The sequence below is a fragment of the Branchiostoma belcheri genome, unplaced genomic scaffold (assembly GCF_001625305.1).
Source record: "Branchiostoma belcheri isolate BF01 breed outbred unplaced genomic scaffold, Haploidv18h27 scaffold22, whole genome shotgun sequence".
Lineage (NCBI taxonomy): Eukaryota > Metazoa > Chordata > Leptocardii > Amphioxiformes > Branchiostomatidae > Branchiostoma > Branchiostoma belcheri.
This window is the reverse complement of record NW_017803713.1, coordinates 3414157-3431952: the sequence shown is the minus strand read 5'-3', so window position 1 is coordinate 3431952 and position 17796 is coordinate 3414157. Positions and strand designations below refer to the sequence as shown.

Genomic DNA, 17796 nt, shown 5'->3' with positions numbered 1-17796 from the left:
CCCAACTCATGCATTCATTAGTAGTTACAGGATTGTCATTTCCCCTTAAATATTACCTTAGCATGGATTGTATTTTCTTTTTTTTTAGACTAACAAATTTGTGATGACCCTGTATGAAATGAGGATCATTCTTGCTAACAAAGATTCCTGGTGTGCATAATTCAGACATAAAAGAACTAACATGACAATTACACCAAACACTTTAAAATATCTGAGCCTCAAACTCATAACTTCAAACTCTGTAATCATTCATCTTCAAGATTCAGCAGTAAAAAAGGAATTTATACAAAAGCTGACTGGTTGCCAGTGTCAATCTTTCACTAGTTTTGTTCTTCCTTAGTATGGAGATATTTGATGCTGACTTTGGAGGTAACACAGACACTGGTAGTAGAGAAGGGGATGCTGTCCACTACTGACTCCCATTGCTGATTCCCACGGTCATACCTGTAGGAACAAGCAAACATCTGTGAGTCATTGTATATTGTGCAGATGTAACCCCCATGGAAGAAAAAAGAAGACATTACAACAGAACGTATAGAAACAGACAATGCCACAGTTGAGCTTTGGTACATCTCACACTCAGAAGCCAACTCATAATGTCACCTGAATATGGATAAAATAAAATTTATCGAATTCACAGCTGTCCTTTTTGTTTTGTTTCATGCTGTTCTTGATAACCTTTAAATATGTCCTCAGTAGTTGTGTGTGCATGACAATATGATCTTTACACATCTTCTACATGTATATGTTATTGGAGTTTAAACAAGATGCAGATTTATTATTCATAAGGGGGTAAAAGTACATGTAACATGAAAGTAAATGATGGATAAGGCCACACCAATTTAATTTGTTGCTTCTCAGATTGCCCTGTCCATTTTTTTCTGATTTGCAAAAAAAAAAAATTGGGGGGGTTCTGAATTAACTGCAAAATGCTCAATAAAAGACATATTTTGGCCCCAGCGGTCATTTTCTTCCCAGTTCTTAAAGATTTTACAATGTAAGAATGAAATTTTGTTCCATTAAAGGTTCAAAATCTATTGTATTAATTATAACCAGCCTGGTATGTTCTCTTCATCGCTGATATTGTAACATTTCCAGCTATCATCTGATTCATACCTTGGCCTTTTTTTTTTCTAAATTTCGCCCTGTCGCTTCATTTTTTTTTTCTGAAAAAATCAGAGAAACAACAAAATAAATTGATGTGGCCTAATAAATAAATATATTAGGCCACACCAATTTAATTTCTTGGTTAACAGATTTTTCTAGAAAAATAATGGAGTGGGCGGGCGAAAAAAAAAAAAAATAAAAACAGGCCTACGTATACCCTATTATGGCCCAAAATGGTACGATAGGAGCCATGAAGTCAACACACCAGGCTGGTTCAAAATTTAAACAATGAATTTTGAACTTTTAATGATACCATTGCATTGAAAGATGGAATAACTGTAACAAATAGGAAGAAAAGGACTGTTTTCAACTGTTCTGAGCAAAATATGAGCATTTTGCAGTTGATTTTGAATTATTTTCAAATCAGAAAAAAATGGAGCAGGCGAATCCGTTAGCCAAGATATTAAATTGGTGTGGCCTTAAGGGGTAAAATGCTGCCAAAATATGAGAGCTTTAGAATGTACCTGATTTGGCACAAACATAATTATTCAGAAAAAAATTAATTACTAATAGGACACTGGAGGAGTGTTACTAGCTGCATTTTCAAACTATATGTAACTTTGTGTCACGTAACACTTAGCTGATGGTTTTTCATCTCACCTCCAGAGGTCATGAGCGTTCCGTAGTGACCAGGTACCCTGTGGCCTATGAACTATGACCTGACCTCCACAAGCGTACAGCTGACCCCCGAGTACGGCCAGTTTAACAGACTTTCTGTCCTGGGGAAAGTCTGGGAGATACCGCCATCTGAAGACAGAGAGAGAACATTAACAGTACTATGATATCAGTTTTCACATTTTTGTATCAAATCTGGTAGCAAGGTGTTGACTTATTAGATTCTGAAGGTTCTGGGTTCAAATCTAGCCTCCACCAGGCCCTTCTACGGGAATATGGATCGTAGAATTCGGCAAAAAAAGAGTTAAATTGGCCAAGGGACTGTCTGGCCGCGGGGAGGTAGTTTCTTTCCCCGCTGCCAGTCAAACCTACAAGGTGGCCACACTCCCCTGGCAAATATTCTCCTACACCAATTTAATTTGTTGTTTCTCGGATTTTTTCAGAAAAAATATGTGAAATTAAAAAAAAACAGGCCAAGGCACCCCATGATAGCCGGAAATGCTACGATATGAGCCACGAAGTCAACATACCGGGCTGGTTTATAATTAAAACAATATATTTTGAACATTTCATGAAACGAAGTTGCAATGTTATATTGAAAACTTCAACAACTTATAGGAAGAAACCATTGGGGCCAAAATATGTCTTTTATTGAGCATTTGCAGTTGATTCAGAACCTAAAATCTTTTTTTTTTTTGTAAGTCAGGAAAAAATGGACAGGGCGAATCCGAGAAACAACAAATTAAATTGATGTGGCCTAGCGTCCCATACCTGTCCCTCCTGATGTCGTACACCTCCACGGAACAGAGCAGGCCCTGTGGAGAGATCCCGCCGACCACGTAGATCTCCTCCCCGATCACCGCCGCTCCGAACTCACACCGCGCCGTCCCCATAGGGGCAAGTTCACGCCATACCTCGCGCTCAGGGTCATAGGTCAAGGTCGACGCATGAACCTGAATATCAGATGGTAAAATAATAATAGCTTAAAACTGATGAATATCTGAAGGAGGATGCATGATTGTGAATTCAAAAAGCATACTACTACATGTACGGCAGTTAAACAGTCTTACAGGGTACTGTAATTCCTGATTTTTTCACAGTACTTTTATGTTCACAGTTTTTGCAGTCACAGTATAGCACAAACTTATCATGACCGTTAACCAAAAAAATGAATTAACGACTTTCTTTTTTCTACACCTACCGGCACCGTGACCATATACATTGTACATGTAGTTCAGATCTGTAACTACCTTCATTTTTCTCCGACCGCGAACTTTTGCTACCACAAAGTTAACATAAACTTTAAGTGAATTACAGTTATTTGTGTTAAGTTAACTAGACGTTTCTTCTCATATACAAGCAAGTACTAGTGTTATCGTCCTTAAGTAGTTAGGACAAGTGATCGAGAGATCATGGGTTTGATTCCTGCCTTGAAATTTTGTCCTCAGGAATGGCACTCCACACATTGTGTAGGAATACTAGGTTTACAACGTAAATGAATCTGTATCTGTATTAAGCCGGTATAACCGCCCTTCGGTGTAACACACCAGCTTCGCAGGCACGCGGCGCGGCGGCAGCTAGCTATATCACGCCAAACGACTTGCTATACTCAACCTTTGCACATTTGATTGTAGGAGGAGAGGAATGGGCTCCCATCTCCCACATACAGTAACACAGTCGTTACTGTACGTGCCCTAAACATAATGTATAAACAACCTCTAGCTATACACAACGAAGATAGTTTTAGCTGCCTTTGTATTTGTACTAGTAGTCAGTATTCACACTCTGGTTATGTGATAGCAGATATTATAGATCGCATACTTCTAATTCAACACAGAAATTGATAAAAAGAACAGAGACAAAAGGCCCACCAATTTGATTTGTTGGTTCTTGGATTTGCCTCTTCATTTTTTCCTGAATGCCCCCCAGAAAAGATTCTGATTCTGAATCAACTCAAATATGCTCATATTTTGCCACCAACAGTTGAGGAAAGTCCTTTTCTTCCTAGTTGTTACAGTTTTTCCATCTATCAATGCAGTGGTTTGATTAAGTTCAAAATTCATTGTTAAAAAATTATTAACCCAGCCTTTTGTGTTGACTTCATGGCTAACATTGTAGCATTTGTGGCTGTAATAGGATGCCTTAGAGCTGTTTTTATTTTTTTTTTCGCCCTGTTGCTTCATATTTTTTCTTAAAACATCCGAGAACCAACAAATTAAATTGGTGTGGCCTAATGTACAATTGTAAGTATGATATATACATGTACATGTACCTGGTCCTTTTCATCTGTCCCACCCAGTACATATATCCTGTCTCGAGCTGAGACGACTGCATGGGAACACAGTCTACATGGCATCGGGATCACATACTCCCAGCTGTACAAACAAACAAACAAACAAACAAACATGCAACTTAGAGGGAGAAAATTACAAAACACACTATTGGTATAATTGAACAAACTGTGAAATACTGACCATTGTCAAATAATATTGAAGGCTCACCAATTTAATTTCATGGTTAATGGATTTTTCTAGAAAAACAATGAAGCGGGCAGGCGAAAAAATAAAAAAATAAAAACAGGCCAAGGCATCCTATTAATTTGTATTATGGCCCCAAATGGTACGATAGGAGCCATGAAGTCAACACACCAGGCTGGTTCAAAATTTAAACAATGAATTTTGAACTCTTAATGATACCACTGCATTGAAAAATGGAATATCTGTAACAACTAGGAAAAAAAGGACTGTTTTCAACTGTTGAGGGCAAAATATGAGCATACTGCACTTGATTCTGAATTATTATTTTTTTTTTGCAAATCAGAAAAAAATGAAGCGGGTAAATCCGTTAACCAAGAAATTAAATTGGTGTGGCCTACATGTAAGCATGCTACCTGAATTCCATATAGAGTAAACAAAATATCTATGCCTCAGATATATGATTGTTGTGTTTAGTTTGTTACTAATGCTCAGCAAAAGGTTCCAGACCTGTCGTTCTGTATGCTGTACGCCTCTACAGTGGAGGTACACTTGGCGTATGTGAAGTGAGCTCGCCCGCCGACCGCGTAGATCTTTCCTCCTGCACATCCCATAGAGAACATACAGCGTGCTGTGGACATCCTACAGGAGAGAACATAACAGGGGAAACAGAACAAGTATTCAGTCTTTCAGCTGATAACATTCTAATTGCCTTAACAGGCCCCAAAATTCATTTTTGGGAATAGAATGCACTTAAAAAATTAGGTGCACAAATAATTTTTGTGTGCACCATATAAAAATATATTAAGTAGACTCAAGGACTAAATTTATTTGTTTCATTTGTAATGAAAAGTACTAAATGTAACAACAATGGTTTTATTATTTTTCTGACACTTAGATGTTAGGAATATGCTGTATACAACAGTGACTAATATTATCAACATCTTTACATAAACCTACAAATGTTTGGGTGCACTGGTGCACCCACAGAAAAAAAAAAATTGGGTGCACAGCTCCAGCTCCAAATTTGTATGCACTAAGGTGCACATGCACCCAGTGCTTAAAATACATGTATTATACAATGCCAGCGCAATGGCCAAGTGGTTACAGAGTGTTCAGTAGGTTATGAGTTCAACACTGAGCCTAGTCATAGCAAAATTGTACATACATGTACTACATAGCTACTTTCTATGCCTAGCACTCAGCATTTGGGAAAGAGTGCGGTAGTTAAACATTAAAACATAAAAACATTTATTTAGCACCTTTTCCTCTCCATCCAAGCCCCTTCCTGTGGATTGTAGACATGGAAGTCAGATTCACAGTGAGTCTGTTCCCGGCGCGACCCTCCCGGTCTCACGTTCACCCCGCCCGCCACGAACACCTCGTTATCCGGCGTACAAATCGCGGCGTTGTTGTGGCACTTCCGTCTCGTCATTTCGCCACCCTCATCGCAACGCCCCAGGTAGAACTTGTGCTGAACAGGGTTGAAGTACGTCGGAGGATTTCGCCCATCGATGAAACACAACAATTCTTCAACATACATACCGAATCTTACTGCAGTGTTGAGTTCAATGTGAATATTGTTAGTGGCCGTATATGTATGTTCTGCAAATGGTAACATGTTCCACAATGTTAGATCTTCATTCGGAGGGTCTTGGTCAGTCCCTGAGATGTCAGCACCTTCAATATTATCATTTTCGCAAACATCTGTGTCTGTATGTTCTAGTTCGAGTCTTTGTTTCTTTTCTTCCACCTTCTTGTGATGCTCTTTGACCTTCAAGATCAGCTGTTGTCCAAGGTCAGTCTCTAGAACCAACTTGTCCTTGGCAATGACCTTTTCAAAGTATTCCGTGGGAATAATGGCCAGACGGACATCTTTGAGTAAATTGCCAAGGTGATGACCCCTAGTAGCAGGGTCATGTCTGACCCAAGCCATGACGCTTTCATACACAGTCTCCTCCTCCTCAACATTCAAACTATCGTCTGACAGAATGTCAATCAAACAGGACAGAGGCAGGTTCACAAACTCCGCCCCCTTACAAACTTCAGGGTACCCGTCAGAGATGCACTCTTTCGCCTTCTTGATTAAGTCTTCGATGTTCAGCCAGCTTCCGAACTGGAAGACGCCACAACAGTTGTTTACTGTTATATGAGACAACATGAACTGTACGCAGGCACTGTAAACACGGGATATACCCAGTATGTTGGCCGTGACCAGTAAGTCTTGAACGTTGTCCTCTGTTATGTACAGTTTGGAGGTGTACATGTACAGGATGATCGTCCCTAGTGCCATGGGGTCAATGTCCTGCAGGGTGATGACCTTTTGTCTGCTCTCCTCCAGGTCATGTGCAAACATTGCCCTGTATAAAGAACAGAGTCACATTAGAAAGGCTGCTGTACTCAGCAACTTATGAAATAAAATCTTAGGCCACAGCAATAAATTTTATGGATCACATCCTCCGCAGACTCCAAATCTAATACCAGCGGGCGAAAAAAAAACAAGGCGGCTCCTACATTTTAAAATTTTGACTGAATCAATGTACAAATGGTTTTGATTCAGTGGGAACATCACATATACACAGCCAGCATCACATATCACTGCATAAAGTAAGAAACAAAACATTAAATCAGACTCTCGATTCAGAGCCTTTTCTTGTCTCCTCTCTTCATATTTATCTTCCATCCACCTTCCGGCATGGTAACAGACATCTTTAACCATTTTCGGGATGGTTATCACTGTCAGAAGGCAACAAAATTTTTATTTTTTTCCAAAATCAGGCAAAAATTAATGTGCGTGATGATGTCACCCATAAAAATTACTTGCTGTGGCCTTAGCAAGAATTGCATGGAGTGTATGGGTATCAAGTGGCTGGTGTGTTACGTACCATGGCACCAAAGGGCAATTTATATATTAAACTTAAGGCTGAATAGTTACATAGCAGAATAGATGTTCTGATATCCCTTAATATGTTCTGATACCCCTATGTTGTGATGCCCCTACGTTCTGACATTAGGCCACAGCAAGTAATTCAAGCAACCCATTCACACCTGGGTGAAGTGAGGAAAGTCGTGTAAAGTGTGTTTCCCAAGGACACAACGTCGCCTCGGGGCACATGTCCAGACATGTCCCGGATACGACTCGGGATCGAACCCGGGTCTCCCCAGTTCATAGTCGAATGCTCTACCACTACGCTATCACGTTTGTACCTGAAGTATGGGCTACTGGCTGCCAGCACGACACGATGACAGGCGAACCTCCATGTCTGCACCCGCAGTGTGACGTCTGTCAGTATCCCATCATCCAACAGCTGCTTCAGACCCTCCAACAGGTCACATGACTGGTGCTGCAGCAGCTCCAGGGTCCTGGTATCCATGGCAACAGCTCAGGGTGATCTAGGCAAACCAACACACATATGAGGGCCTGCATGGGGGGGGGGGGTAGTGGTTTAATGAATTACGTAAAATTTTCATTGCTGATTATAGCTGATTATGAACAGTTAGGTGCTGCAGCAGCTCCAGGGTCCTGGTATCCGCATGGCAATGGCTCAGGGTGATCTAGTAAAACCAAAACACACAAGGGCCTGCATGGGGGTAGTAGTGATTACGAATTACACAAAATTTTCATTGCTGATTATACTAGTAGCTGATTACGAACAGTTACTAGTAGGCATTTACAGCTGATAATCACAGTAACTGATTACAAACTGCAGGATCCTGGTATCCATGGCAATGGCTCAGAGTGATCTAGTAAAACCAACACACACACATGAGGGCCTGCGTGGGGGATATATATAAAGTGATTACAAATTACGTAAAATTTTCATCGCTGATTATAGCTGATTTACGAACAGTCAAGCATTACAGCAAATGTACTGATTATGAACTACTGACACGTTCAATTTGGAGTGACTTCCTACAGATTACAAGGACTAAAAGGTGCCTTACAAAAAAAGGCACACAGGCCCTCACATATGCATGTGACAGCCACAATGAAGTCAGATGAAATGGTAACAGATGCAAGTGACATAGATGTTACATCTAACTTATTATAAGTAGTTTAATCGGTTTAATCTACAGAGCCCTATCAGGTTATTGTCATGCAGGGGAAATACGTTACATAATTGTTAATTTGAGCAACCATATTTACACATATAACGTTATAAGTCAAATATGATTCAATGTTATAAGTTGAGCGAAGCTTTCAGTTGAGCTCACACAGTGTTTATATAGTACGTATAATCATTACAGCCATGCTGTAGCGATGTCAAAAGAATAATGAAACATTTGAGTATTGAATAGACAATGCATATATAACTTGCATGTATGATATAGCGTCACACGCACCAATCTACATTGTACGAATTGTACGCAACTTGAAGTTGTACTCCAGTTGGCGACAACCTATCTCAACGAACAAAGCAACCCACAGAAGGTAGTAAGTCTTCAACAAGACGATTCTTACCTGATTATCGGGCAGTGTTCAGCAGAAAGCAGCCCGCCCGACATTTGAGCTGGGCTATTTTGGGTTGAATGCAGTGGCATCACTTTATTTGGAGCGGTAACATTTTCTGGCTGTCAGAAGTGCGGAAGTTCAGATATGAGACCTGCAATTTTTAAAAACCTCGCAAGGTGGCGCAGTGGTTGTGAAATGCATGATGGGAAGGGTTTTTTTTTTCGATTCCACCGTTCACTTCCGGGTTGTCGAACTGGGCGTCGTGTCACCAAACAGCTTTTCTTGATTTCTTCATTCCATCCAACATTTCTCTTTTCTTCTGTACATCCACGTTATTTTTCAAAACAAACTGATGTGAACTGCCCGTGTTGGAGAGAACTCGCTGCTGCCTAGCTGCTGTGGTAAGTATGGGCGGATTTTCTTTCGAGATGTCTTTGGCCAAAATTGGCTATGGGCTAAAAGCCGGGTACGTCAGAAAATTCTTACCACTACTAAGGGTCAGACAAAGAATGCCAACGTCGTGTCCGGCGTAAGATATCCTTTATAGTCAGAATAATCGTTATCAGTGGGGATAAAGGTGATCAAAATGTTTTCGATGTGCTTCAGATGACTGGGATTTTTTTGTTATGTAACGTTACATGTGGGGATATAACAATAAACAGGTTATTTTGAATGTGGGTCACCCATGCACAACAAAATACTCCGTATGACTATGATAAATTTCCAGGCATGATCTTTAAACCGTCATGTGTAGATTTTAATTGGAAACACTACATGTAGTAGTAGTAGTACCGAACGAAGAGTATATCAATCAATCAATCTTATATGTTATTTGAGCAGCCCTTTAGATGTTCATCTGATCTGGGCTTGGGTTTGATTGACTTTGAATTCTCACTGTAGTACTAGTATATAACGTAAGCCCTTTAATAATACACATTACAAGGCTGCAAGTGGAGAAGAACCCTACAACAGCGACAACATCTGATCATGTCTTATCCATGGCAGCAGGCTTAATTTGATTTTTATTACTTCTCAGTAATAGTAATACTTATGAATCATGTAGAGATGTATGCTACTTCATTTGTCGTTTTTCTTATTTCGAGGACACCTTTACAATGAATGTAGGTGAAGAAAGCTTTAAATACTGTCATGTAATAAATGTCACCCACATCACAATCCTCGTACTTCATGCAGTACTCATTCAGTCAAGTCTTGTTCAGGCTTAGGAAAAAAATGTGTTTCCTGTTTCCCGACCGACCCTAGAGAAAACTGCAGACCCTAGCCTTTTTTTGGGGGGACCCCTGCAAGGGACGAAAATTTTTCGCGCTGATCAACCTTCTCTAGCTCCATGATCTGACACCTGAGTGAAGAAACGTTGTACAATCAGTTTTCCAAGTTCCAACATTGACAAAAAATTGAAAATAGAAGTATGCTCATGCAAGTTTTACTTTGTTAAACTGTATTGTAAATCACTAGAGATCGCGAAAGTTAAAAAAAGAAGAAGAAGAAAAAAAAGATGATCCCTAGATAGACCTACTTAGTACGTATACTGACCTTAATGTTTTCAGGACTGAAACAGGAAACACAACATTTTTTTCCTAGGCCACACTGTCAACACTGTCTGTGCAATTACAACTCTATCCAGCAGGGTATTCCCACCGTTTAACTGTTCTAATTTTCCTCAGGTGTACAAGAGAAGATCTGTCCACCATGGCGCTGATCGAGGGAGTGGATGACGAGATCACGCTGATCGTGGCGGTTCTCGTCATCGCCGTAACGCTCACTGCCGCCTGGTTCTCTACGTACGTCGCCGAGCGGCCCATCCCCACCGACAGGGTCGGCCATCTCCAGACCCTACACGAGAGAATACAAGGCGTCGTCGGGGAAACGGCTACCATGGCAACAGAAGGCAGGACTAGCGATGTGCAAAATGTGCCCCTGAGAGCGGAGAATGTAGCTGGGCATGTGGAGCCACCTGAAGCACCTGCACAGGGGAGTATGGAGAACATACAAGCAGACGAGCAGTCTGGGAACTCTACATCTGACGCTTCCCATGATGCAGTGGAAGGAAACTCACAGGAGGGTAATGACAAATCCCATGATGCCTTGGAAGGGTCCTCTGATCCAGTGCAATCCAGTAGTCCCACAGATCATTCCCAGAATTCCGAGCCCCCAGATGAAACAGAGGCCCCCACAGAAGATGCAAAGACTTGTGAGAACTCGAATTTGCCTACAAACACTACTTCAGACAAAACGGGTGATTCTAAGTCTGCGACTGGTCGCAATGCCTGCACCCGCACCAACAGTGAAACGGGGTCATCCGTGGGTCATGACCCTCTGCTGGGGGCAGGAGTGAGAGGTCAGGAGCAGATTGAGCCAGGGGAGGGGGAAATCGCCATCCGACTAAAGTTCCTCAACGACCAGGAACGAGTTGTGTACGCCAAACCAGAGGAGACAATATCAGAGTTCAGACGGTAGGTCAAGTGTACAATTGCACATGTACGAAACAGTTCAAAGTCAAAGTATCAGTTTTTGTGGTACATTTATTACAATATGCAGGGCTATAGGTGCAATTCCGCACGGTATACAGATTATTGAATTATCAGGGCTTGAATACTTTTTTCAGGTACATGTACATGCAAAATTGAACATTGGCAAAAATTTTTAGGTGCAATTTTAAAAATTAATGTGCAAAATTATATTTAGTCCGGGTCGACAACCGTTTTCAAGCTGGTTTGTGGTATATAATTTCTTTTCCATGTGACTCAGTGGAAGGATCCTGCAAAAATCATGTACTCCCAGTAAGCCCACAATGAATTAAACTGACCTTCCTAGTTTATGTTATTTGCATGATGTTTCAACTTTTAAGAAAAAAACTTAAAAATGCAAAGCTTTGAAACAAGAAGAAAATTATCAAAAGAAAAATTGTTGCATTTCTTGGCATTAGCTAAATAGCTTTCCAGGGCACTGCTAGTAACTCCCCAACCCCTGACCCGCTTTCCACATGTCACAAACAACTTCCTGAAATTAAAAACATTTCATATGGCACATAAAGAAAATTTACCAACATTCTTAGAGCAATAAATTGTTTTTATTTTGCATACTAGTCTTTGTTTCCCTTGACTATCATGCATGATATGACAAAGTAAAATATTCTGCTTGTAAAAATAACGCATGGTTATAAGCTAATATTTGGTTCATTGATTGCAACGCCCCCCTCCCCCTCTAGGTGCAAAATTGCACTTTGGAAATATTTTTTTGTGCAAATCTTGAAAATCATATGTATTTTGCACATTGCACATGGGTATTTCGAACTCTTAATATGCAGGGCCATAGGTGCAAGTCTCCACAGTATCCAGATCATTATTAAAGCACTGAAAAATTTGGGTGCACATGAAATATAGTAAAATATTTGATTGAAAATATGAGCCCAAATTCTACAGAAGTGTAGAAGTTTACTGCAACAAATGTTTTATTGTTATTTTGACACTTAGAAGAGCTAATTTTTTCATTTGTACAGTATTTGTAATTTGAATGGACCAGCAGTAATATTGACATGATGGTCTCTCACAGGCGTTTCTTTCACGAGGAGGTGCAGGCCGACCATCTCGTCCGCTTCATCTACCACGGGCAGGTCCTAGTTGAGAACCACACGCTGTCGTCCTACGGACTCAACAACAACTGTGTGGTTCACTGCCAGGTAACGCACGAGAGCTCGCCTTCACAGAGCACCGTGGAACTCCTGCCCGAGACGGAAGCCCTGGACATCGGGAACTTTGTCACGCCGCTGTTCGGACTAATCGTATCACTGGTATGGTACGTCAAGCTTCAGTACCCACATCTGTTCAATCAGACGACCAGCATAGCCCTGGCGGCGGTGACCTTACTGTTCCTCCTGGGGGTCATAGCCTTGTACCGTACTGACAGGGATGAAGTTCAAGGGTCAAGAGGTCATGGAGGTGAAAGGTTACAGCCTGTCAATGGCCAGGAGTAACAAGAAAACCTGAAGTCTTTTTGAGGTGAAGATTCTTGCAATTTTTATCCACAAGTAGAAATTGTATTGTCAGTTGTAAACTTCTCAACATGGAATCCTACAGCTAGTGATGTAAAGAGACAGTTTCAAGTTATTGCATCACACATTTTTGTTCAATTGTCAAAGAAGAGGAAGAGAATATGGATGTTATTTATTTCTGGATGAACTAAATTCACAAAATATGGTAAAACAGTTAATGGTAGAGTACCTGTTCCTTAGAGAAAATTCTGTCAGACTTGATCAATGTTTTAGTTCAGGTTTTTGTTCGTGGTTCAGTTGTCTGTGTAGGGGATTGTTTGAAAAGTTCACCTGCAATGTATGTCTTAAAAAGAAATCACTTTTACTGTTTTAGACAATTACAGATGTATCCTACATGACTAAAAGGCTTCATGAGAGTGGGTTCACTGCTCTATGGACAATTTGCCATATTTCTCCTTTCCGTAAATAATTTCTTCATCAGGTTGGTAAACGAAATGAATAGCAAAGTTCTTAGATCACAACCATTCATTTTTCATGAGCCGACGTTTTGATGACCGGCTGTCATCTTCATCAGGGCAATTCTGACTGGTTCACTGTGCACTGACGCTAGATGTTACTTGGGCATTGTGCACTAAAGGTGTGACATGGTTCACAGTGCTCTGTTACTTGGTTCACAGTGCACTTGATGTAACTATGCCTAGTATGTATGTCACAATTGCACCACGTTTGGAAATGCATTGTTAGCAGTAAAAACTAGCTTAAGTGCACTGTGAACCAAGTAACAGTGAACTATGTAACACTATGCACCATGTAACATCTAGTGTCAGTGCACAGTAAACCAGTCAGAATTGCCCTGAATCAGATGAAGATGACAGGCAGGCATCAAAACGTCGGCTCGTGAAAAATAAATGGTTGTCATCAAATAACTTTGCTATTCATTTGCCATATTTCTGTATCTGTATACAAAGAACTTTATTGACACAGCATACATGTAGCAAGTATGACTGCCTTTTGTTGTAATGTAACACACATACGGTAACAGCTGGTTACTTTACAGTGTTCGAAATACCTGTCTGCAGTCTGCAATCTGCAGATAGATTTTCAAGATTGCAGAACAAAAATTTATACAATCTGCAATTTTGCAGCAGGAAAAATTGGCACTTGGGATTTGGCACTCGTGGCCCCAAGGACAGAGTTCTGAAACAACAGGAGCTTCTTCACTAATTTGCATCAACCTTGTCTTGAATTGTTTATCTTTTGTTTCCTTTTGGACTTCCAAAAATTTGTCTTCACTAATTTGCATATCAATCAATAGTTCAAGCTTATAAACCTGCAAGATTGTAGTATGGAGGCTTGTGTATTTGCAGAAAGTATTTCCAAATTGCAGAACAAAATTTTGACTCTTCTGCAATATTGCAGAGCACTGACAAAAAGTATTTCGACCACTGCTTTACATCAAATGTCCTGTCACACCTAACCTTTGCACATCTAAGTCCAGGTGTTCACAGCTTTTTATTGAGGATCACACCTTTTTATTGAGGATGCTCCTACTGTACTTGGTAACATGTATTTTTAAATCCTGCTACATTACAAATGCTATAAATTATGTATCTTTGGTAATTTAAAAATGCCACATTTTAGTAGTTTGGACATTACCTGTACTGTAAGGAATGTTAGGCATTTAATTGCACAGCCAAATGAAATTTGTGACTTAATCATTTCCTCCCATATTCTATCAAAACTGTCTTGATTTCATCTCCCAAGGTCTATTTCTGATTGGCTCACACATCTAAAAACAATTACATGTCAGTGTTCGAAATACCTGTCTGCAATCTGCAGATAGATTTTCAAGATTGCAGAAGAAAAATTTATACAATCTGCAATTTTGTAGCAGGAAAAATTGGCACTTGGGATTTGGCACTCTTGGCCCCAAGGACAGACAACACTTATAAGCTCCTGTTCTGAAACAACAGGAGCTTCTTCACTAATTTGCATCAACCTTGTCTTGACTTGTCTATCTTTTGTTTCTTTTTGGACTTTCAAAAATGTGTCTTCACTAATCTGCATATCAATCAATAGTTCAAGCTTATAAACCTGCAAGATTGTAGTATGGAGGCTTGTGTATTTGCAGAAAGTATTTCCAAATTGCAGAACAAAATTTTGACTCTTCTGCAATATTGCAGAGCACTGACAAAAAGTATTTCGACCACTGCATGTAATTAGGGAAAGAACATTTCTATGAAAAGATTTTAATCTCAGACTCAGAGGACCTAGATATCCTCTAAGTTGCTAACCATGACTAAATAAGAAGCTTTTTAGATAGTTAGATTTTCTAGCTTAGTGCAGGTGTAGCAGGCTCAGATGTACCCATGGCCAGAATATACCCGGGTACATTTTGGCCAGGGGTATATTCTGGCCTACTACACTGGTATTAGTACTATTGTGCATTGTTGCACCAGCACTTTGGTACATGAAACTTATAAAGTCCAGGTTGTGAGAGAATACACGAAATGAAACTATGAGAGAGATGAAACGATGAGACAATACTTGAAATGAAACTTGAAATGAAACTTATGAGGTTCAGGTTGTGAGAGAAGTTCTTTTGGGGATATTTAGGTTTATTGCACCAGTTATATTGGCTTGATGTACAAGAACATTGACAAGAAACATTTCAGCCCTCAGTCTCAATTGACAGATTCAAGCCATGTATATTAATTATTGCTGTGGCCAGTTCTAAATAAATGTTTTTTTCGTAATTCCCGTTGACTGAATTTCTGAGTCAAGATGCGAAAGATGTTACATGGTTCACAGTGCACTGTTGTAATTGGTTCACAGTGCACTTAAGCTAGTTTTTACTGTTAACAATTGCATTTCCAAACGTAGTGCAATTGTGACATGCATACTTAGGCATTGATACATCATAGGGACATTGCACTGCAACAGTGCACTGTGAACCATGTAACACCTTTAGTGCACTATGCACTAAGTAACATCTAGTGTCAGTGCACAGCAAGCCAGTCAGAATAATTGCCCTGATGAAGATGACAAACGGTCATATGCGTCGAAACATCGGCTCGTGTAATCAAAGAACTTGGCTATTCATTGATATTTAACAAGTTTGAAAGAAAACTGTGTGGAAATGGCCATGTTCTAAGTCATATAGACCATGGGCTTGGGCCCGTTTACTCGGATAACATTCATGTATGGTTTGGGCTGTTATGATAGAGTATGCTGAAATCCGTCATATTCTATCATTTGGTTGGAATTTGCATAATTTCGGAGGAAATTCTATAAATCAGCTGCATTGCATTATAGAACTTTTTAAGCTTGTAACAAGAGAAACACAGGCAGGTATTGATTATGTAAATTAACATTAAATTTGCATAATTAATGAAAAAACTTAAATTATGGTAACTGCCTGGAATTTCATACATTGTACTTGGGGGATTTGAAAGTTAAGTGAAGTTGAACATCATTAAACATAACTTATTCAAATAAGGACCTCATTTGCATAATTTATGAGGAAATGATAGAATGGCTTTCTTTGTTAAGATAAGGCTGTCTTTTGATGGAGAATATGATCAACTGATATAATTCATGCAAATGAGGATCCTATTTGCATAATCTTTACTTTGTCAGTCATAAAGATTAACATCATTTGGCGAAGGTATGAGATCGTGGAACTCTAGTATTCTTTATTCAATAACATCATAGTTGTTTTTCTAGAAAAGTGATACGCCAACTTCAGTAAAATAATTCTTTCAATCAGTGACTATTAAATCCTAAGGTACCTTAGGATTTAATAGTCACTGATTGAAAGAATCATTTTACTGAACTTGTACTATACGTGACTGATGAATCTCTTCAACGATGATACGCCAACATTTTAAAAGGAAGGTAGCGCAAACTTTGTTTTTCTTCCCCTTTTCCTGAATTACGGTAATGTGAAGATTTCAGTCATATTAACAAATCTCAAAGTCTTCCCTATAGATTAATGAAGCAATATAGGTATAGCAATAAAAGAAAGATCCAACAGAAAATGTAATTTCGCTCAAACTTTAAGTTAGCAGACTATTAGTGTATTATTACTGACTGACATAAAAACTATATATACTGCTTGGGAGGCCAGATAATTTCATTATACAGATGACTTATATAATAATGCTACCTCTTATATTCCTTTTTAGGCCACACCGATTTAATTTGTTGGTTCTAGGATTTTTAAAGAAAAAGAATGAAGCGACAGGGCGAAAAAAATATAAAAACAGGTCTAGATCTAGGCATCTTATTATAGCCCCAAATGCTACAATAGAAGCCATGAAGTCAACACAAAAGGCTGGGTTAATATTCAAACAATGAATTTCTAACTTCAAACCACTTCGTTGATAAATGGAAAAACTAGTACTGTAGGAACTAGGAACTCTCCTCAACTGTTGGGGGCAAAATATGAGCATATTTTATTTGATTCACAACCAAAATATTTGGTTGTGAACCGAGAACCAACAAATTAAATTGGTGTGGCCTTACATATACTCTGGTATATCAGCATTATTGCAGCAGCTAAGTAACTGTTTAGTACTAAGGACTGTGGTATACATCCAAATTTTAGGAATTAAGCTACATCATAGGAATCAAGTTTTTATGTACAAATATATGTAATGTACACACACACACACACACACGCACACACACATATATATATATATATACATGTATAAGAGACAGTGGGAGAGAGGGAGGGGGAGTGAGAGAGAGAGAGAGAGATCAGTATGAGCAGGGTTGTCACCAGGATTTTTTTCACAGTACAGGGGTCAGGTACAGAAGGACAACTTTAGCGGCGCAAGTCGCATTGAGGCGAAAAAAATTGAAACTCGTAACCATCTGAGACACTATTTCTCACTTATCGAGGGACAGATTTTGTGAAGTTATGGTTTTCCCTTTGCTATAGCTTAATTCTACAGTTTTAATTTTTTTTTGCAAGATTTATGAAGGTTCTCACCAAAAGCACCCCTATGCTGGTTCAAAGACAGCATAGGGGTCCAAATCACAGCATAGGGGGCCCCTGTATGCTCGAG

General features: G+C 39.5%; 2 protein-coding genes across 2 annotated transcripts; one reads left to right on the top strand and one right to left on the bottom strand.

Moving 5' to 3' along the window:
• Window positions 1-77: 77 nt before the first annotated feature.
• LOC109470230 (kelch-like protein 40) lies at window positions 78-8880 on the bottom strand. Its single transcript, XM_019769076.1, has 8 exons — window positions 8719-8880; window positions 7464-7649; window positions 5519-6616; window positions 4767-4898; window positions 4055-4157; window positions 2554-2735; window positions 1768-1914; window positions 78-444 (listed from the first exon to the last, which is right to left on the bottom strand). Exons 2-8 carry the CDS (start codon window positions 7628-7630, stop codon window positions 321-323), a joined length of 1953 nt encoding a protein of 650 aa, XP_019624635.1. The 5' UTR covers window positions 7631-7649; window positions 8719-8880; the 3' UTR covers window positions 78-320.
• A 48-nt stretch (window positions 8881-8928) lies between these two features.
• LOC109470199 (transmembrane and ubiquitin-like domain-containing protein 1) lies at window positions 8929-12914 on the top strand. The gene is made up of 3 exons (XM_019769024.1): window positions 8929-9110; window positions 10395-11183; window positions 12283-12914. The coding sequence occupies exons 2-3, from the start codon at window positions 10420-10422 to the stop codon at window positions 12701-12703; spliced, it is 1185 nt and encodes a 394-aa protein (XP_019624583.1). The 5' UTR covers window positions 8929-9110; window positions 10395-10419; the 3' UTR covers window positions 12704-12914.
• Window positions 12915-17796: the final 4882 nt, after the last annotated feature.